At 38.6% G+C, this 22,809-nt stretch overlaps 1 protein-coding gene across 6 annotated transcripts in view; it reads right to left on the bottom strand.

The window, feature by feature from the left end:
- The window catches only part of FAM204A (family with sequence similarity 204 member A), a 37,663-nt gene extending 16,359 nt beyond the window's left edge, over positions 1–21,304 (bottom strand). Inside the window, exons 1-8 of one of the 6 annotated variants that reach the window (XM_033181545.1) lie at positions 21,170–21,270; positions 20,627–20,828; positions 16,557–16,612; positions 14,786–15,027; positions 14,164–14,251; positions 14,006–14,036; positions 13,722–13,821; positions 3,777–3,866 (exon numbers count right to left, since the gene is read on the bottom strand). In XM_033181545.1, the coding sequence (XP_033037436.1) occupies positions 3,777–3,866; positions 13,722–13,821; positions 14,006–14,036; positions 14,164–14,251; positions 14,786–15,019 (543 nt within the window). In that variant the 5' untranslated portion in view covers positions 15,020–15,027; positions 16,557–16,612; positions 20,627–20,828; positions 21,170–21,270. Of the gene's footprint in view, positions 1–3,776; positions 3,867–13,721; positions 13,822–14,005; positions 14,037–14,163; positions 14,252–14,785; positions 15,028–16,556; positions 16,613–20,626; positions 20,829–21,169 lie in introns of all 6 variants that reach the window. The other 5 variants (XM_033181544.1, XM_033181549.1, XM_033181554.1 and 2 more) reach the window with 5 other exon arrangements.
- Between the last annotated feature and the right edge of the window lie 1,505 nt (positions 21,305–22,809).

Genomic DNA, 22,809 nt, shown 5'->3' with positions numbered 1-22,809 from the left:
ACCATCAGGAGAGGGACAAAGAGACTGCATGAGTCTCTGGATCGCTGACACTGAGAAACACACATTACTCCCAGGATTTTCCTGCCAAAAATGCACAACCTAAAATTAATCATGAGGAAACAGCAGACAATCAAAATTGTAAGGGACATGCTACAATGTAACTGGCCTCTTCAGAAATATTAAGGTCCTGAGAAACAAAGAAAGACTGAGGAAACATTCCAGATTAAAAAAACTAAAGAAACATGATGACAAAATGCAAAGTCATTGACCAGGAAAAAGAACTTTCTTTTGCTATAAATGGAATTAGCGGGACACCTGGCAAACTTCAATCAATTATGTCAAACTAGAAAACATGAAGGCAAATGTTGTAAAATGTTAGTATTTCTGGTATCTGAGGGAAAGGTAAATAGGAAATCTTTTTACAAATTTCTCAACTTTTTGAAAGTCTGAAATAATTGCAAAATATAAAGGATGTTGTTTTTTTTTTGTTTTAAGTAAAATGTGTTCAACTCAAAACTTCAGCATTACTAACTCTACTAAAAGGAACATAGAACCTGCAGTAAAATAAATGCTTCTTTGTGAATTCCCCTTGTTTCAGATGGGGGTACTAATAAGCAGAAAAAGATAAAAAGATGGACAGTTGTGCATAGATCACATGGAGTCCACATTTTAACCCTGAAGACTAGGCTTTGCCTTACCTTTTCTTCCTTTAGCAAAGCAAACTCTGAGGAAACTGACTGACTTGGGGGATTCTGCTGGTCAGTCACTTGCTACTTGGAAAAGATCACACAATACACAACTCTGGGATCTTCCAAAAGGAAGAATGGACAAGTAACGGCAATAGGACACCAGTTTGTTAAGTCCTGTGATCCTGAAGAGACCAGCGAAGAGAAAAAATCCATACCATTTCTAAGAACAATAGGGCAGCCATACTCTATGTCTCTGTTGGTTTTTCTTATGTGCCTGTCTTACGCTTTACTTGGAACTATCTCACAGACTCCAGAGCAGCCAGCATCTGACAGCAACTGGTAACACATTTCCAGAATTGTTAAAGGGATTCAAGAGACACTTGTTCAACATACGGCAGGACATGGAATACTTCATCATCACCGGTAATGCATTTAAGTATCAGTTCTCTAGAAGGTTCTGTTTCTGATCCAAATGAGGTAGATATTCAGACCAGACTTCCACCAGCTTCTGCATCCCTAGGGACTGGTTACTGCTGCCTTGTGTGCTTTTCAGTCCCTGAAAGCTCCCTTAAATCTTCAGCCACTCCTCACTATACTCCCCCATCCTTAGAGCCAGAAAGGTATCTACGCATTGGAGTCTCTTCCAACCCCACAGGCACTGCCCCTCCCCACCATTTCCTGACATTTTCATGGTCAACTCTCCAAAATTTGGAGATTAGATATATTACTGGTATAATTTTGCTATACTTTCAAGTACAATTACTTGAAAGTATATACTATACTTGGAAGTAACTATACTTCCAAGCTGGTCAAGAAACGAAGCCACTTTTCTAAAAGCCTTTCTATGGAAATAACAGTTTCAAGTGCCAAAAGAGTCTACTCACTAACAAACAAAAGAGACTATGTTTGTTGAATAGAATTTTAAAGACGATTTTCAGCACAGATCTCATTATAGGGAGAAGGACTTCTACTTTATTCATATTGAAGAAGCCACTGTAATAACAACTAACACTGAAATCCTACTGAGTTTGTGGCACCATTCAACACACTTTCAAATTCACTTTATTAAAATGAGATACCTGTACCTTTCAATTCTAAAATAGATTAATAAAATGTTGTTATACACAATGAAAGCTATACTCAATGAATCAAAATATGGCTGCCTTAGAGATGAAATAGAGTAATGGTTAAACTGTACGCACAAGAACTTACAAGATGGGAAGGGGAGAACTGTATTTTATAAGAAAAAAAAACAGTGAAAATACTTTGTGATCTAGCACTTTCACTTCTGGGTACATACCCAAAAGAACTGAAAGCAGGTATTCAAACAGATATTTGTACACCAATATTCATAGTAGCATTTTTCATAATGGTCAAAAGGTAGAAGTAACCCAAGTGTCCACCGAAAGATGAATACATAAGCAAAATGCAATATAAACCCAGAATGTAAGAAGTACATACAATGGAGTATTATTCAGCCTTAAAAAGGAAAGGAATTCTGACACATGCTGCAACATGGAGTAAATCTGAGGATACTATGTTAAGTGAAATATGCCAGATGCAAATGGACAAATATTAAATAATTTCACTTATATGAGATACCCATAGCAGTCAAATTCACGGAGACAGAAGAGTGGCTGTCCAAGGCTGGGTGGAGGGGAGAATGGGTACAGAGTTTAATGGGTACAGAATTTCAGTTCTGCAAGACAAAAAGCTTTGGAGGAAGATGGTGATGGTTGGATAACAATGTGAATGTATTTAATGCTACCGAACTGCACAGTTAAAAATGATTAAGATGGTAAATTTTATGTTACGCACATTTTACAATTAAAAAATACCTTATATAAAATGTCAGCTTATTTTCTGAAAGGCCAAATAACTGCCATTTGTGTTATTTCTTGGCTATTTCCCTAAATTAAGTCCACAGCTTTATAATTTCCTTTACATTAGTCATTAATATATATTCTCTCTCACACACACACAAACACATTCACACACATTATACACAGAAGTATTTAATGTGACAAATCATTTTAAAAGGTTTAAAGAAAAAAAGATAATTTCTGAATCCCCTTTCTGAACTTGTTTTTCCCTACGCCAAAAAATTCACAAGATACTTAAAGCCCGCAGTCAAAAAAAAAAAAACGAAAAATGCAAAAATCACAACAAACATCCATCCACAGTAGATATTTTTACATCAGATCTAACGATGGAAGAGTGCAACAGTACTTCCATAGAAGAATTTGCTGAAATCACAAAGTTATCTCTCGTCTCAGTTTAGGACAAAAAGTCCACCTGCAAGTCAGAATAGCGAGTGTGGCCAATAATTTACCCAGATAACCCATGATGCTCTCTATGTAACAAAACACTATGGAGTAGTTTAAGTCTGAGGTGAAGGAGGGAAGGATCAAAGCACTAAAAAAGACTAGGGTGGAGATTTTTTCCTAGAAAGGAAAAAAAGGAATTACAAAACAACAAAAATAATAAAAACACCTGCCAATATGAGCTCTTTAATCTATACTGATATTAATTCTCAACTGGGGGAATTTGCCCACACCCCGCCTCCAGGAGTATAAGTCAGAATCTTCTTGTGGTCTTCTGTACTTGGAAAAAGAATATCCAATATACCTATTAGTTTTACACTATAGAAAAAAAGAAAAAAGACTCAAAATTCTTTAGGGCTGAGGGGGGATGTGCTGAGCAAAGAGTAAGAAAGCATTTTACCAAGGGTTAAGAAAAGGTTGAGGGATGTGACCTTAGAATACACAGTTGCCCTCAGAGTTCAAATGAGTTAAAGATGCAAATGGAAAAGAAAGCTAGCATTTTAATCATACCTGAAACAAACCTCTCTGATCTAGGTAAAATCTAAGGTTCAGTATCAATCATGGATTAATAATCATGGATTATTTCTAGCAAGAGTTTTAGACCAGAATGATTTAAATGACAGAATGAGAGAGAAAAAAATGGACAAAAAGGAAAACCTTAGATGAAATATTTTAATACTGAACTTATTAATGATCATAAAAAGATACACATTCATTTTAGAAAATTTGAAAACACAGAAAATGTGTAACCCATTTGACTCACCTCTCGAGTAGCTAGCTGGTTGCTAAGTTCCTCAGCCTTCTCAATATTCCACTCCTCCACAGCCTGGTCTATCCTCTTTTCAAGGCCTGACTAGAAAGAAAAGAAACCTAAAATTAAGGGCAGGAAGAAAAGCAAACATTTGCTAGCCAAGACCATGTCACAGGATTATACTGAATGTGTTACACATGTAGACCATTTAATTCTCACAGTAACACCAGAAGGTAGCTGCTACCATTCCCATTGGTACTGGCTGAAACAGTAAATGGCTTACCTGAGGTCATATAATTTCTTGAACTAATAAAAATAAGATGTAAATCCAGATTTCTGTGAATCAAAGCCTATGCTTTTCCTTAATAACAACAATAATGTTGATGACAACAATAGCTAAAAATTATGGAGTGTTTATTACGTGGCAGATTCTGGGCTTAGTACTGTAAGAAGGCTCATTTAATTCTTATAACAACACCATGAATAATAATGCTATCCTGTTTTAAAGGTGAGGAAACATTAGAGCCTGAGACTCCTGAACTTGGCCAAAGCCACAGTCTGTAAGTAGTAAAGCCATCACATGAATTCAGGTTTGCTCAGAGCCTGCATTCTCAACCACAAGTTTCTTCTGTCTCTTTTCTTACTGCCCATTCCTATAGCTCAAGACTTTCAATCAATAGCCTCCATAGTCTTTGACTATGACCATTAGGCTGAATATTAAACAGCAGAGGAAAATTACACATAAGATTGATTTTATTTTCTTATGTATATGTTTTTATTTACTAAAGATACTTCAGGAAATTATAATTAATATTTTCATGGGATTACCAAACAGACTAGGGTAGAATGCATCACACATTTATAAAAAGATGCTTAGACTTAAATAACTGCAGTTCTAGCTTGTGAAAATAGTTACTACAGATAATAAAAAATTTAAAATATGGTCTAATATATGCTTCTTAGAAGCAAATTTTATCCCAACAATGTCTTATCTAGTCTCTTAACTTCCACATTCACTGTTAATACTCTACCTCTTATAGACTTCTCCTTATTTAATAACAGAAGTCCTAAGAATGTCTCTTCCATCAGCATATTGCTTGATTATGCCAGTCAACTGAGAGAATTCTGTTCCTGTGTAGCCTTTGTTGAGATGAGATGTAAAAAATCACAACATAATTTGCCTGAACAGATTACAGAAACAAAGACCAGTAAGGTTGTCACTGACGTCTGTTGCTAAGAGAAGATGATTCCTTCTCACAGACCCCACCTAAGTATTTAATACCTGCAAGGACAACAGACTTTTCTGCTTGCTTTCCTGTTTAGCTGGAGACCATTCAACAGGGCTTCATAGTTTTTGACCTGAGGCCATAAGGATCTAATGCTCACCTCCCATTCTTGTCCTGTGATCATCTACCAGTCTCCAGAAACATCTCTTTCTTCCATTTCTACAGAACTCCTCTCTTAATGGTCCAAACACCATCCTGGGACCTCTAACTTGATGCACTTCAGAAATCTATACTCTAGGCCAGTGCCGCTTCAGTCACGGCCTGTGGGCCAGGTCTGGTCTGTACACAGTGCCTACCCATGAACCGTTTATTTCGGTCCATGTAAAGATAAGGAGCTTGTGCCAGAATACAAATCAGCTTCATGACTAAACACAGTTTTGTAGTGGCCGGGAGTGCTGATACACACCTTTAGTTCCAGAGCTACTAGGGATGCTGACAGAAGAGGATTGTTTGAGCCTAGGAGTTTGAGGCTGCAGTGGGCTATAATCACACCACTGCAGTTTAACCTGGGTGACAGAGCAAGACCCTGTCTCTTAAAAACAACAACAAAACAGTTTGTCTAGATGGCTTTTGCTGGGGGTGGTGGGGGACTAGAATTTCTCCATGAGGAAAGCAGTACACTGAGTTACATTCAGGCACACACTCCTTATCTCTTTGTATATCAGTGCACTTGGAGTAAGATTGCTATATGTCATGTTACAGACACTGCCCGAAAGTTCCACCTCCAAAACTTCATAATCTAGAATTCTACTCCCTGAATACAATTCTTCCACTCACCCTAAGTCTTTTTACCTAACACATCTGCTTTGCCTTTACTGGAACCTCATTCCCTGGCACAGTCCTTCAGTCCCTTCTTAGATCCTCTTCTTCTTCCTCTCTAACTTGCAACCCACAATTACCATTATTAACTAAACTCTAAGCTAGTGGTTCTCAAAGTTTAAGTGCTGAACTAGCAGTATCAACGTTACCTGGAAACTTGTTGGAAATGCAAATGCAAATTCTGTGGAAAAACTCTGGACTAGGGGCCCAGCAATCCATATGATTCTGATGCATGCTAAAATATATGTCAACTGTGTCTTTTATTTTTTTTATTTTTTTATTTTTTGGTGACAGAGTCTCATTCTGTCACTAGGCTGGAACGCAGTGGTGCAATCTCAGCTCACTGCAACCTCCGCCTCCTGGGTTCAAGCGATTCCCCTGCCTCAGCCTCCCAAGTAGCTGGGACTACAGGCGTATGCCACCATGCCCAGCTAATTTTTTGTATTTTAGTACAGACGGGGTTTCACCGTGCTAGCCAGGATGGTTTCAATCTCCTGACCTTATGATATGCCTGCCTTAGCCTCCCAAAGTGCTGGGATTACAGGCATGAGCCACAACAGCCAGCCATGCCCTCCTTCTCAAAACCACCCACTATCTCCTCTGGTTGTCCCTTAATCACAGTGTTCCTCAAGTTTCTGACTAGCATATTTTTCCTTACTTTTCACCCTCCCCAGTAATCTACTCTGTCCTGGAGCTTCAATTACTTTTTATGAGCTGGTGGCGTTCTCTAAATAATTAAATACACCTGACTTCCCCCTGTACCGATACCTACATCTCCAGCTACTTGCTAATCATCTTCACACTGAAGGCCTGCAAAGGCAAGGTCTTCAATTTCATGATGTCTGTAACAAGCCCATTACTTGCTGTCCCGCTTCTCCTCCTCCATAGTCACCCTTGATAGAATCCTCAGTTATCTTCAATGCTTCCAACCCCTTGCTCCTATCTGAACTCTATTTTGGCAAAGGTCTCTCATTTCTTCCTTCTGTGCTTCTTCAGGGGCATGCAATCCCTTATTTGGAATATTATAACAATCTCCAAACTAGTCTTCTCTTTCTGAAACAGATATCATTACCCAGCTTAAAGCATTATTTCATATTCCCTTTGAATAACACCCCACTCCCTTCACAAAGGGGTCCCCAAATGCTTTCTCAGCGCCATCTTCAGCAATGCTATGCTTTTTAATCTCTAGCCACATTTACCATTATCTTAATGTTCCCTGTGCCTCTGATGTGCTTCTCTTGGAAAAATATTAATCATTCCTTTAGGCTCACGTCGAATGTTACCTTCCCTATCTATGTAGAGCTCCTCAGCCCTACATCCCTATGACCCCATCACCCTCCCCAAACCCCACACAAGGCTCTTCCACACTGTACTGTTGCTGTGCCTTGTGTCCCTTCAGCATTTAACTTGTCTGACACACTACAGCGAGTTGTGTATTCTCCCCTCTCGGGTCCTATACTCAGTGGGAGCAGGCTGTGTGTCACCGGCTTGGTGTGTCCCAGAATCCAGCCCAGTTCCTTCTACAAAGAAGACATTAATTCAGTCTGTGCTACTGAGCTGATGTTCACACTGCAGTCATCCATGTTTGCATTCATTCTAAAAGGACCCCACTCAAACTGGGAACATTTATTACACACCAAGTACTCTGAGAAGCTTCCAAGAGAATTCACAACAGTAATATTGAAGTAATAATGCCCCTATGGTTAAAAAAAGGTACGTGTATTGTACTCGTTTATATATGCATCTATCCTGGTACTAGAATATATGTACCCTCAAGGGCATGGGGAGTATCTTCTCCATCCTGGGCTCATAGAGCTTAAAATAGCACCTGCACCTAGAGCTTTACTATTTAATTTATATTGAAAATAGTTATTTTATTTAAAAAATGTAAATACAACAGTCTCACTTTCCTGTGCAGAATATTAGGCATCGCCTCAAATGTCACTGACACATATTTGTATGTGTCAAAATGTATTTGTACAAAACATTAATATCAAACTACAAGTTTCCTTGCACTACAAATTCTTGCATAGCCTGATACCTCAACTCAGAACTTATCCAATCTCATGCAAGGAAGCAATCAACCTAGACCTGCTCCAACCTTTCATCTCAGCAACCTGCTCACTAACAGCTTCCATTCTTAAGCCTTTCCATTCCCCCAGCCATACAGAGCAGAAACTAAAGGTAACAGCATATTACAGTGGAAAGAGCACAGGACTGGAAGACAGGAGATGTGGTCAAAGCTCTGAGTAAATGACATACTTGACTCATAAGCCTCTGTTTCCTCAAAGGTAATGAAAAGACTGGCTTGAATGAGTAACCCTTCTAGAAATAAAAATTCTAGATTTCTATCACATTTTCAACTTTGTTTTTAGTCCTTTTATCTCTCTTTCTGGCAATTTATTTAAATAAAAGGTAATAGCTTCTTTTAGCTCTGAAAAACTCCTGGTTCCATGTACAAACTTTGTTTCCATAAGAACATATTAATATTCCAAATACACTCAAAAACACTTAGTAAAACATTCCCATCTCCTTAAAGACTGTAAGTTCATAGCAGCTCACAAAGAGCACAGCTGGCAGGGTCAGACCTAGGTTCAAACTGGCTCCTCTACTTACGAATTAAGCAACCCTGAGTGAGTTTCTAAACCTCTGTGGGTTGCAGGTATCTCACATGCAATAAAATGAGAATAAAACCACATTCTCTGCAAGATTATGATGAGTCAAAGAACATATATATAAAATACCTAGCCACATTTTTAGAATATAGTAGTCATTCAATAAATAATAAGCTGCTCCTATTATAAAACCTAAATATCAGGATACCATTATCACAAAAGAGAAGGCTTATCTCTATAAGGCTACAGACTGTATCATACTTCTTCAAGCTCAGACTCAAGTACAAGACTCAAGCAGTCAACTTTGTCAGTAAATAGTCTCATGAACTAGAGTCTGAGTATTAAGGCTTTTTGAAAAGTTTTAAGCTAGACTCAAGAGTAGCCTTTATTTGACTTATCTAGGATGTCTTCCACACTACAGGAGTGGCAGGAGGCACAGAAGAGCTACTGATAGCCTGCAGCGCCTTGGTGTGCTTCTAAGTTGCCTTTTGGTTAGAATCAAAACATAATTTACGATATATCTCAACACAAACCTGGGAATGGCAATTTGGCCACAGGTGAAAAATTCATCTAAACGAAGTATCTAACCCACAAGGCAACAACTGCCAATTAATAAAGTTTTACCATAAATGTCAAGAAGATAGGACTACAAATATCTAAGAAATGTGTGGGTACTCGGTTTAACATTGTGGGCTAACATCTATATGTGCATATGTAGAATAACTTTTCATATGTGGTTAAAGCTTTTAAAGTCAAACTATACCACAATATATTTATATGAAAATTCTGCTACTAAGTATTTATTTGGTTAATATATTCAATTTTTAAAGCTTAACACGAATTATCCATTGAAGTTTGCATTACCGAACCTAAATATCTAAGAAAAAATAAGGCAATCTCTTTATAAAGAAGGGCAGTGGGGGAGAGGAGAAGAGGTACTTTCATACGTAAATGTAAATCATGTATTTATTTATAACTTTGTTAACTTTACATATATATATAATCATACCTACTTAAAATCACTTGAGTCAGCTGGGTGCGATGGCTCATGCCTGTAATCCCAGCACTTCGGGAGGCCAAGGCAGGCGGATCACGAGGTCAGGAGTTCAAGACCAGCGTGGCCAATATGGCGAATCCCCATCTCTACTAAAAATACAAAAATTAGCTGGGTGTGGTGGCGCACACCCGTAGTCCCAGCTACAGGAGGCTGAGGTAGGAGAATCATTTAAACCCACGAAGTGGAGGATTCAGTGAGCTGAGATTGCACCACTGCATTCCAGCCCAGGCAACAGAGCAAGACTCTGTCTCAAAAAAAAAAAAAAAAAAAAACACATGAGTCAGGTAAATAAAAACCCCATTCAGAAAAATCTAGATTTGGGACCAAATGACTTGGGTTTAAAGTCTCATTTCACTTCTCACCTGGTTTGTTTTCTTAGGCAAATTATGCTGAGCTTCAGTTTCTTTATCTGTATGAGAATAACACTGGTCCTATCAACCCACCCCACAGGAAACACATAGGAACCAAGAGGCAATGGTTTGTAACTGATACCAGGAGATCTTCATGGTACCACCTCAACACTCCTCATACCTCTCTCACCACACCCCTAAACCTCCCTCTCCTATACCTCCTCCCTCCACCCACCCATGGAAGCCAGACTTTTAACTGATCTATGTATTGGAGAACCATGTTAAGAGTCTGTTTGGAAAAAGCACTCTGCTTAAAAAAAAAAAAAAAGTTCAAAAAAGCTACACTATACAACAGCAGTTTCCTCTCATAAAAAACTTGAAAAATCCATCAAAGACATTGTACAATTACTCTAACATTTAATAAAGTACCTCTGGTTTTTCATGCCAAAAAGTATCCATTAGGTATACATAAAACTACTTCAATAATGACTGCTGACTAATCAAACTGATTCAACTAAAGAATACTTGAGACATTTATAGTGAAATTAATGAGTGAAATTTATTCTAAAGAAATTCCCACAGATTCAAAATAATTATGCTATGATTACAGAATTACTAGTAAGTCCCAGAACTGCTGCCAGAAACACAATTATAGCTGTATTTAATACAAAGAACACTAAAACAGCTTTGGATATTAGGAAGATTATGTTTAAAAAATACAAGCCTCTGCATTGTCTGAGAGGCAGGTGACAGCAGTGCTGTAAACAGACATTCTTGGTTGAGCAACAGTTTCAGCTTGGCAGTGTTCCAAAAAAGAAAAAATGGGGGAAAAAAACACTGCACGATAGACACAGATTAAGAAGTTTGTTTTGTTTTACCATTCTAGAGGGTTGAGTAAATACAAAATAAAACGGTTCTCTCAGATATGGTAACAGATCAGCCTCTGCTCCAGAGAAATAAAATAGTGGATGGAAATTCATGCTAGTTTTGTTCTAACTGCATCACAGATTTTCATGATCATCTCTAGATTTCATGAGCAGTCGCTACTATGTGCTGGATTTACATTTATTTAATTTTTATCTCAGCATCTCCAATGTGGACATTCTTTAAAGTTTATTTACTCTGTTGGATTTGCAGTAGAAACTTTAGCAGGACAGCCAAAGGAATGCCATTTAAATCAACGATCCCAAACCAAAGAATGAGTGGGAACCTGCTGGCATGCAATTATACTGAACTACCAAGAGAATATGAAAGAATCTGGCTTCACTAAGTCCTTCCTTTCCTCTTATGTTTGGGTTTATTTGTGGAATATCAAATGCGGGAAAAATCCTAGACAGAAGCCTAGCTAGCTCAGGCACCTTGTTTAGAAAACCACCATAACTTCCTTAGCTAGATGTAATTCATGTGGACGAGTATCTACTGTTAAGATGAGTATCATCATAAGGAAGAATATCTAAGGTTAAGAAAACCCAAACATATAAAACAGATCAATGGGCAATTACAAAAGGACTTACAGCAGTCTCCCTTACACAGAGATCTCATTTTCAAAATAGTGTTTGGGTTATAATTTCCTTGTAGAACACATTTAATGCATAATGTGAAATAGAACATTGGTTCCTAAAATTGAGTTGTTTAATTTTGTGCAAAGAATCCTAGTAACCTGTATTAAAGCAACTCCCTACAAACTCCAAATTCTAGACAATGAATAAGAGTAAGCCTGGCATCTAGCCAGTATCAAGAAGGTACAATTTATATGTAGGATAATAAAATTTTAATAAAGATAGACTGTAAAAAAAAATCATGTCTAAGTTTCTACTTTTTAGAGTGGCTAGGAAGTTCATTTCATGGCTTTAACTTCACTAAGAAGCAATTTAGACATTCTAATGTCAATATAGTTATGAGAAAACATAACAAACACGGTAAACAAGTGAAACTCAAAGACCATATAATTCACAAGTAAAATTTAAAAAAATATTTCCTAATAGAACCAATATTTGACCATTCCTTCCCTCAAAAGAACAATTCATCCAGCAGCTGGAACTCTATGGCAGGTCTGCCAGAGATAACACACGGACCCGGGCGCCAGCATGGTCCTCCTCTCTAATGCCTTAGAACACATTTGGTACAGTCAAGAGCATCTCCCATCACACAGCCACTGCTCGGCCCACCAGCATCACAAGAGAATGGCAATTACACTTGCAAACAGTTATCACCCCTTCTGCATTGAGCCTAGGAAACTGAGACTGCTGTCATGAAACCTGGTTTTTAGTTTCAACTGTACCAGTGATTTTTATTTGCAAGAAATTTAGCATTTCTGCACCTGCTTGAATATTTGTGAAAATGAGATTGCTCAGGAGCAATAATTAGTTGAGGCAGAAAGAGATTCTGGTTCCAATTCTCCAAAGTTCCAGGGACTGTTTTTGGATGCTAAGAAACTTTTGCAAAGTTGGAATCAAAAAATTCACAGCAAAATTCTGTTTTGACAGTTCCTTAATGTGTGCACCCTCAATGACACAGTATCATGCAATGATGGATTTAAAATCAGAGGTACTCTGGAAGAAATACAGATGGATCAGAAAATGACAAAGGTCTCTAGGTACACACAATAGTCTATAGCAATGATCCATGAAAGAGGCATCTGTCTATTACACACAGGATACAATATACTTGGGCTTCAACTAGCCCCCTGTGCCTCCAGCTCTAGCACTAAGCACTTGATTTTCATGCTCCAACATTTCCCTGTGTGAATAAGTGAGTTACTCATTCACACAAGCCTCTACTAAGTATTAGTATGTCTAGAGACTGACAACTACAAATGTGCATCTAAAGGTCAGGCTCTCCTCTGAGCCCCTACCTCATTATACCAACCATCTACTCTGCTCCCGCTTTCCAATAACATTCAAGTCCCAAACTGAACTTTGGCTAGGTCCCACTCTCAATCCTTTCCCCTCCCCAAATTTCTCTTGTAACATCACTATTCACACCACTGCTTAAGCCAAAGCTTTGGATGGTCCTCTTTCCTTCCACACGCCTCAAACCCTATCACCTCACAAGCAATCCAGAGGCAAATATCATTAATTTTACTTTCATTAATTTTACTTCTACAATATGCCTCAAATCCATCCACTTTTTTCCTTCTTCAACAGAACCATTCTGGCTCAATCCATCATCATTTTATGCCTAGAAGTCTCCTAACTGTTCTGTTCTCATCTATTTTTGCTGCCTCACAATCAGTTCACCGGGTAACAGTCATACAAATCTTTTTAACATAAGTCATGTCATTCCCTTGACTTAAAAGCCTTTATGACTGTCAACTGCATTGTGAATAAAACCCATTTCTTTACTGAGCCCTTTGAGGTCCTACACAATTTGGTCAGTGACTGCCTGCCTCTATAATCATATAATCATATAGTGGGCTACCCTCCTCCTCACTGATCCCATTCCAGACAGGCTGGCCTTCCTAAGATTACTGGAATGTCCCAGGACGACTCTTCTCTAGGATCTTTACCCATGCCTTTGCGCTAGCATTCTTCATATAAACAGTTTTTTCCATCCTTCAGGTCTCAGTGACATGGCACCTTCTACGAAAGGCTTTCCCTGACCATCCATGCTAAAGTACAGCCCCCATTTTAACGTTTTCACAACAGCCCATTCTTTCTTAGCAGTTTTTTAATAATTTGTAACTATTTACTTATCTAGCACCTTTTCTGGTGCGTAGTAGGCATCTTAACTTTTTAACTGAATGAATTAATGAGAACAAGCACTTTAGGCAAGGCTAATCACAAACGTATCCTACTAGCTGGTATAAGATGCAATAACAAAGATATTACCTTCTCAACTTTTTTCCTTTTAACAGGTGGGTCAAATCTATCATTGACTCCAAAATACTGAGTAAGCTCCTTCCATTGGGTTTCATTTGAGGACGGTTCACTAAAAGAAGATAGTAAGTTTTATTTTATACAATATATACTGTCTTTACTTTTGCTGTTTTTAATTAGTTGCTACAATTATACTACAATTACTAGTTCATATATGTTTGATTACGATCAGAAACAATTAGTTCAACAATTTCTACAATGGCCTAAAATATATAACTATTTTAAATTCCACCTACCCATGAGATTCTTTTTCATTCTTCAATTTATCTGAAAAGAATTCACAAAGTGTCAATACCTAACTTCACTAATTTCAAAACCATATTTTTAAAAAATGGTTAAATTCAATCATAATTTAGCATTAGCACGACTAACAACCTGAATTAAAACAAAACACCTTTTCTGGAGCGCTTTCTTTTTTTCCCTCTGAATCTTGAGGTTGTGCTTTTCTGTTCAGTATGTTTTTTATGCAATTCTTGAAATTTCTATGTAAAAGAAAAAAATATTGAGACGCAAATACACTTTCCAGAAAAACATGCATTTAAAAAATAATGAAGTAATAAAACAATTATATTTCAGCATGTATAAAGATACCAATTTAATGATGGTAGTCAGTTCTTGAGATGCTCTATTCTCTGAGACTCACAACCTGAGTTTTGATATTCACTTGTTTTGAAATAAGTCATTTCATAATTTGAGAGTGAAGCTCATGTAGATAACAAAAAAGATAAATAAAAGATAAAATAAAGACAGAAACTCCTCATGTACCATGCTAGGCAAACAGCTAATCCTACATAGTGGTTTGGGTTTGTTTTTTTTTTCCTTTGTCTTTCTATGAAAAACAAAATAAAAGCAAGTATCTAAGTGGCCAATGCCTCAGAGAACAGTAAAAGCATTCTGAGTCCATCTCCCTCCCTGTTAAGTCCCAAGAACACATGCACATTCTGACCAGGGCAGAGACACAATGAGGGGTGTGTACACACACAGGCTGTAGCAAGAGCATTTCAGAGAAAACCTACATTCCACATATCTACGGGAATTCCAGAAGGACACTCTTCATAGGCATTTACATTTGACTCTGTTTCAGTTTGTGGTTCATCTGTTGAGAAATTTATGATTTCTGTTTTTCTGATGCTCTCATCCTCTTTATCTTCCTGTAAGTTAAGTCCAGAGTTCTCCAACGTAGCTTCATCTTCAGAGTTTGACTCAGCATCACTTTCATTTAGGCCAGGAGGTAGCAGCCCACTCCACATCTTTTCTTCTATGAGGAAAAAGATTAATTTACACATGTAGAATAACCATAGAAATAATTTTAAGACCATTAGAAGACATTCTAGGTGCCTAATAATTGTAACAATAGTTTGGGAACAGTCCATCTAAACTTTTTTTTTTTTTTCCATCTAAGATGGTATAGAATGAACTCATCATATTAAAATAATTGAAATCTTCACTTGTGTAAGTAAAAAAAAAAGTTTAGAAGTTTAAAAGCTATTTAAACAAGTTTGTTACAACACACACCTACAGGTAAAGAAAATAGAGCCTTAATTCTCTAATACATGAGTAGCTTTATCTAAAAAAACATGAAATTCAGTAACGCACTGCTCAAGAATGTTAAAAACCTAACAACATACTTTGCAAGCAATTTAGGATTAAAATATCATATTTGAAGCTATACCAATTAGAGAATAAAACTACATGTTTCACCTATATTTAATGGACCCAGCTTCCAGAGGGCGTATTGTCTAAGGAGTAGGAAAACAACTAAAGGAAAATTTTTAAGCTATGTAAGTAGCTGTAGGAAGATGGTAGTAAAAAGGATATCCTACTTTTTAGTTTAATATTGTTTGCTAAAATAATATTAAATGAAATATAATCCTAACAATTTAACAAAAATGTACAGCTTTTTAAAGTAACAATACTATATTTGGGAAACTAATGATAAAGTTCAAGATAATATTTAGCATTAACTATACAGTCCATTGGTAGAGAGAACCATTAAGTTTAATAAAACGTCTTAAAATAGCAAAATTGTTATCATTTGCTAAAAGTATAATACTCAAGTACATATTCACTATTGATCTCCATGGCACAGTCTATTTTAGCACATATATTGAGTCAAAACCAGTTCCTTCAAAAGATGCTTAAAATAAAAAAGTTGGTTGTACTGCTCATGATTTACTATCAACCTAAAGGAATAAAATGGAAGGACGGAAATCTGTTTTGCAGTTTTCTGTCCCATATTGTGATTAACCTAGTTAAAAAACAAACAAACAAACAAAAAAACACCACCATTCTCTCTGAGACAAACACATCAGGGATTTTGTGATAACAGATTTATGTTATCTTTTCAAGACTTCCTTCCAGGTCCGAAGAATCAGATCTTACTTTTTGTGACTTTGGTCCAGCCTCATCAGTTGCTGACTCTCTGAAATACCCTCACCAAATATTCTGTTGGCTTTTTATGAGGAAGGACTCTGGCATCTAATTGCTCCAACTAGAATCTTGACTCTGCCACTACTAGTAGTATGAGGAAATCATTTAACATCTCTGACCCTCGATTTCTTTATCTGTAATGCAGGGATAATTATACTGCTTATAGGGTTATTCTGAGGATTAAATGAGATAAGCCCCTCAACATAGTGTTTAGGAAGTCCTAGGGGCTCAATAAATGTTAAGTTCTCTTTGCTATTATTATTTCTATGGCCATGTATTACATTTTTATCATTTCTATTATGAGTGACTGGGTTCATAAGATAGTTTTGAAGTTTCTAATAATTGTGGTGCACTCACTTAGCAACTGATGCCATCATTTGCTTCCTTGATAGTCACAATCTGAGGTGAAGTGTCTGTAACAAATATTAGTGTTTAGTTTTCTGAATGGAGCAATAAAATGAGGGCAAATTACCAGGAAGATAATGGTAACCTAAGCTCCAAGATTCCTCATTTGCACAGGTCCTTTCAAAGTACTGTACTTTCAGAATTTGCATTTCTTTTTTTAAACGAAGAGACCCAAAGTTATATGAGCTCCAGGCCCCATAAAACCCAGATCTATCCCTAAACCTGTCTGTGGATTTTTTTTTTTTTTTTTTTTTTTTTGAGGCGGAGTCTCGCTCTGTCGCCCGGACTGTAGTGCAGTGGCCGGATCTCAGCTCACTGCAAGTTCCGTCTCCCAGGTTTACGCCATTCTCCTGCCTCAGCCTCCCGAGTAGCTGGGACTACAGGCGCCCGCCACCTCGCCCGGCTAGTTTTTGTATTTTTAGTAGAGACGGGGTTTCACCGTGTTAGCCAGGATGGTCTCGATCTCCTGACCTCGTGATCCGCCCGTCTCGGCCTCCCAAAGTGCTGGGATTACAGGCTTGAGCCACCGCACCCGGCCTGTGGATTTTTAAAGTTGGGACAGAAGTACTCTTGAGATACTCTGAGAGCACAAAAGACATCATGTAAAATACGACAATATTGAAAAATAGGTATCATGCTATTAATGAAAAAGATTTCTCCTGTTCTGAGAGCAAGGGGAAAGAAGCAGTAATAAGTTCCAGTATGATTTGGCCACCGGCACATAATATACCTTTAGGCTCATTATCATTTAAGGACTTAAAACAGTAACAAATTCCAGGTTTGGATTTCTTAGCATCACTGGAGTCTATGTTAGAAATAACTGTTTCCCTTCCTGTCCATAAAATGTTTTACATGCCCATCTGTGTGCCAGACACTCTTCAAGACTCTGGGGACAGAAGTATATAAAACAGGCAAAAATCCCTAGCCTCATGAAATGACATCTACACACATGGCAAGTTTCTGTTCAATTTCTGAGCCAAGTATTCCTTGACCCGGACTTCAGATGTGACTGCTCATGAAATACATATGCCTCTCCAGTGGGCAGTGACACAGGTCTCCCACCAAACCACTGTTCTGGCATCTCTGCAGGGTGATAAGTCTATGCTCTGGGCACCCAAACATACCTCCCTCTGGGGAACAGTCTCAGTTGCCCCGAAAAAGGCAAGATTTTTGCTGCTGTTGTTGCTAATCAGCCTTCACGTAGTCAGGCATTTTTTATGGCTTTTTAAATTTTCTCAAAATTATGTATTTTTAGCTCCTGCTGATATGGCATCTGCCTGGTATGGTAATTTCTTGAGTGTACCCAAAGGAAAAAAAAATTAAAATAGCTTGAAAAAAGTGGAATCCACCTCTAAATCTAGGCAAAATCCAAATCAGGTAGTTTGTGAACTCCACTCCTGAAAACCTTTAAAGTCATGTGCCATTTTCCCGTGACTCTCAAAAAACCAAATACAAGGGAGACTGAGCAGTCACTGATAAACATGGATAATTGCTGCCACTCACTGTGCAGCCTGCAAAATGGAGTTGCCTGTGTAAGCAGCACCCCAATTACAGATCAGCCAATATGGAGTGGCTGCTTAGTGACTTTTGCTTTGGACTCAAGTTTGAAAATAGTCTTTCTATTCATAGCATATAGTTGTCATTCACGAAGTTTCCAACTGGCACCATGTTAGGCCTCCTGTTATTCCTCTTTTGGCTGCTGTGGAGGATGATTATCTGTGTCTCTTACTCATGTCTTTCAGAGTGTATTTCTTTATTTTAAGGCAGATAATCCCAAGTTACCCTTTAACTGTGAAAATTCACTCAGCCAGTCTCAAGAGACGTGGAATATCAGAGAAACAGAAACTTAAATCTTTTTACTATAGATTATAGCCAAGTCCATGTAACAGCCAACGTATTAATTCATAAGCTTTCGTTTTTTTTATCCTGCAACCCAAATAATTTTCAATTTAATCATTTTCGCCCCAAGGAAAATGTAAATGACTCAGAATCCTTTTTCTCTCTATGGTTTTGAATATCACCTTCTTCATTTTACACACCCTCCACCTCTAGAGTTAAGATTTATTCCATCCCATAATTATCCTCAAAGACCTTCTGTGTGTACTATGCAGAACACATCTTTAGTCCTGGGCTAACACAATTTGCCACGAACTGAAAATATTTATATATTGTCCTAGTCTGAATAACTAGGGTTTTTTTGTCTGTCTATTTGTCCTTGAAAACCACCCATCGTCATTAGTTATCATACTTGGTCAGATAACAATGACTCAAAAACAGGGTACAGTTCAGTAGTTCCTAATCTAAGTATGAATATAGTAACAAGAGTCTCTAAGCTAATTTCAAAAAGTCCAAACTATTTTATTTTTCCCCTCAGTGAGACAGTACCATTCACCGTTACAGGAAAAGACAAATTTAGTGAGGCACTATTCTTCACCACATGATAATCAGAGGTTCAATGGTAGTTATAGGCCTGCTTTTTATCAGAAAAAAAATTCATAAATAAGATTTAGTAGACACAATCTTTCAAAATAGAGCAGCCAGGGAGAAATCAAATTACAATAAAAACTGTTCTAGACTGTGAACTGATTACAGGGGAAAAGAGTTTTCAAAGTTGGAAGATGGTTTCTAGTCCTGAGCAACATAATTAAAAGTCACTGCATTTGTCTGGGCCTCCATTCTTAAGCTATAAAATAAAGGTTTGATCAAATGATCTTTGAGATGTCTTATAGCTCTAAAGTGTCTCTTTAAGATTTTGATATTATAAGTGCCCCAAATGCCCAGAGTCATCTCACTCCTGGATGTATCACTCCATTCTCTCCAGGACTGCAATCCTGATTAGAGCCCAGTATCCCAGTAGATAAGGTTTCTCTCCTCTACCTAGCAACTCAGCCAAGAGAATGTTTTCCGAGAGATGCTGTACACTTCAGGACACTGAGAAGGGGAAGGAACCCTAGTTGCAACAGGAAACACAAGAACCAGAAAGGGGAAACAAAGCAAGTCACTGCTACACATGGCATACAGACAGTGTGGCAGGCCTTGGTTTACCATTAATCTTCACAACAAACCTTCCACTAGGAATTACTATCTATATCTGCCCCTCCCCTGCCCGCCCCACCCCCAATTTACAGATGGGATAACTGACTTGCCTAATGCATTCTGATCCACTTGTTTTACAAAAATAGCCCCATGGCTTTGGATTATGAACTTTTACAGGGCAGCGTTGTAAGCAGGGACAAGGATTTGAGACTGGGTCTGAGAACGATCTTAGCCTATAATCACAGACTTGTTAAATTTGGTTAAGAATTCTTTCTCTGTACTTTTTGAGTACAGAAAGCTATGTAAGACGCTATACTAAGATACATACATCAAAGTCAAAGTCACAGTCAGAGGTTTGAGTAATAATGTCATATTTTCTGGACAACCAGGCAGCTGCTTATAACCAAAACTCAAAAGATATTATTTGAGCAGCTCGATGGGTAAATGTTTTCTGTCTCTATTCCAGAATTTAAATTCCATTTTCATCGTATAAGGCTTATTTCCCATATTTTGTATTTGATTAGAAGTAATCCCAGAAGCCTGAACTTCATCTGATCTAAAATTAATTTCACTTATATACTAATTATAAGCCACAACATTTAACAATCTGAAGATTGTAATTTACATCATAATCAGTGTCGGTGACTTAAAAATGGTTACTGTTTTCAAGCATGTTAACATCAACATTAACGTAAATATCCTATTTACTTTTATGAAATGAATGTGCTCCTTTTCTCAAAAAAGGTACAGAAAGGACAACTGAATTACAGGCCTGAGAGCGAATTTAGGTTGACAATCGGCCAATCCAGAAAACCTACTTATTTAGCAAGATTTTGCATGTATGCAACTGTTTTGATTAAAGACAGTGTTCGTTTACTTGGCCTGAAAAACATTTTCCCAGACCCAAGATCCTGCATGGAAAGACAATAAACCAAGTTAACAGTTCAAGGCTCATTTTAAGTCGATTCCGCTGTGAGAATACTTACAAGCTCCAAGATTGCAAGAGGATGGGTCTAGTAAGGTACACCTGTTCCTGCTTGGCTGCACAACCGGGAATTCTGCAGGCTTTCTGGCGGCAATGCCCCACTCCAATCCCAAAACAGGCAGAATCCCCTCTCGGGCACAGAACTAAGCGCTGTAGTTTCCGGCGAAGGATGTCTAGCCTGCTGGCAGTCCCATTAACTGGAGCTGTTTTCCAGGATACAGCAACTGTAAACATGAGCCTGTTTCCCCTATCGAAAACCTCCTCAATCCCCTCTCACTTTGACTGGAGTGGGACGGAGAAACCCTCCCTCATAACAGGCTGGGGAAGCCGCTGCGACGCCTCTTCCGAAGAAGGCTGAGGGTGGCCCCGCCGTCGCTTTCACGGCCCCGGGCCGGGGGCTTTTCTAGCCTGCTCCGGGAGGCTCGGCCGAGGAGCTACGAGGCCGCCCATACCGCCTCCCTCGGCTGCTGGCAAGAGGCCCTCCCAACTCATCATGCCGGAGCCCGAGCCGGCGGGTAACCAACCCTCCGTAAGCCGTACTCACCTGTCAGGAAAGGGTCGCCCAGCAGCCATCTTAAGACCCCGTCAACATCGCGCCTTCTCATTGGCTCCTGCGTCTCAGCCAATGGGCTGGGGCCGTTCTGGTCCTAGGGTCGCCTTGGCAACCGGCCTCGTGGGGCGTGCCTTTTTAGTCCGTCCGAAGGAGGTGGTTCCTTTTTTTTCTCTCTTTTCTCTTGCCGTTATTTCTTTCTTCCGAAGATTTTTAAAGACTTTGTTCTTCATTCCCTGCTGTCGGCCAATGTGTCTGGGCGAGGAAAGGACTGATATAGACCTTGAACTAAGAGTTGATGCCACCAGAAGGGAGAATGTTGCAGAGTGCTTTCTTTCTAGGCTCTTCTGCAAACGTCTTCATTCATTTCATCCATTCCCCTCCCTCTCTTACTTTTTTTATTTTTTTTTTTCTTTCTTCACCTATTTATTGGGCGTCTACTCTGTACCAGGCATCATGCCAATCTCTGGTTAGCAGAAAACGGGCAGACTCCTGCCCTCGGGGCGCTTACCATCTGGTGATGGCGCTGACTGGACCAAAAGTTTACCTAACTTCTTTTTTCTTTTTTGTGGCAGGCACTGTGTTATGCTTGAAGATGGTACTTGGGGAACATAGAAAATAAGGAAACAAAAAAACGAGAAAACCACTGTGAAGAAGATAAAATATCCTATGTGATAGGGATGGGAATAGGGCTATTTTAGAAATATTTGCATTTTCCGAAATCTGTTTTATAATAAGAATCACATTAAGTGTACCTATTTGCTAATTTTGTGATGATTGTATAAGAAAAGCCTGGGCGACAGAACCAGACCCTGTTTAGATAAAAAAAAAAAAGAAAGAAAATACAGTAGGCTTCCCTCATCTGTGGCTTCTCTTAGCCTGATTCCAGTTACCTGGAGTCAACCAAGGTCCAAACACATTAAGTAAAAAATTCCAGAAATAAGCAAGTCAAATGTTTAATTGCAATCCCATTCTGGGTATCCTGATGAAATATCCTGCAGTGTGAATCATCGCTTTGTCCAGTATATATGCATGCTGTTATGCCACCAGTTTCTTAGTCACTTAGTAGCTATCTTGGTTATCAGATTGAAAAACCATATATGGGGTTCGCCATTATTCCAGGATTCAGGCATCTACTGGGGGATCTTGGAAGGTATTCTCTGTGGATAAGGGAGGCTGCTGTACACATAAAGACTTTAACATGTTACCTGAGGCCGGGCGCGGTGGCTCAAGCCTGTAATCCCAGCACTTTGGGAGGCCGAGACAGGCGGATCACAAGGTCAGGAGTTCGAGACCATCCTGGCTAACACGGTGAAACCCCGTCTCTACTAAAAAATACAAAAAGCTAGCCGGGCGAGGTGGCGGGCGCCTGTAGTCCCAGCTACTCGGGAGGCTGAGGCAGGAGAATGGCGGGAACCCGGGAGGCGGAGCTTACAGTGAGCTGAGATCCGGCCACTGCACTCCAGCCCCGGGCGACAGAGCGAGAGTCCGTTTCAAAAAAAAAAAAAATATATGTTACCTGGCCCACGCTAATTTTCAATCTCAGCTGTTTTTTGCTGTTAACATTACCAATAATGTCTTCCTTCAAAGAAAGCTAAATGTGTATAAAATTTTGCATTGCACTCAGTAATATA

The sequence above is a fragment of the Trachypithecus francoisi genome, unplaced genomic scaffold, assembly GCF_009764315.1.
Source record: "Trachypithecus francoisi isolate TF-2019V2 unplaced genomic scaffold, Tfra_2.0 Contig01579, whole genome shotgun sequence".
Classification (NCBI taxonomy): domain Eukaryota; kingdom Metazoa; phylum Chordata; class Mammalia; order Primates; family Cercopithecidae; genus Trachypithecus; species Trachypithecus francoisi.
Note: the sequence above shows the minus strand (reverse complement) of the source record. Positions and strands in the feature narration are given on the sequence as shown.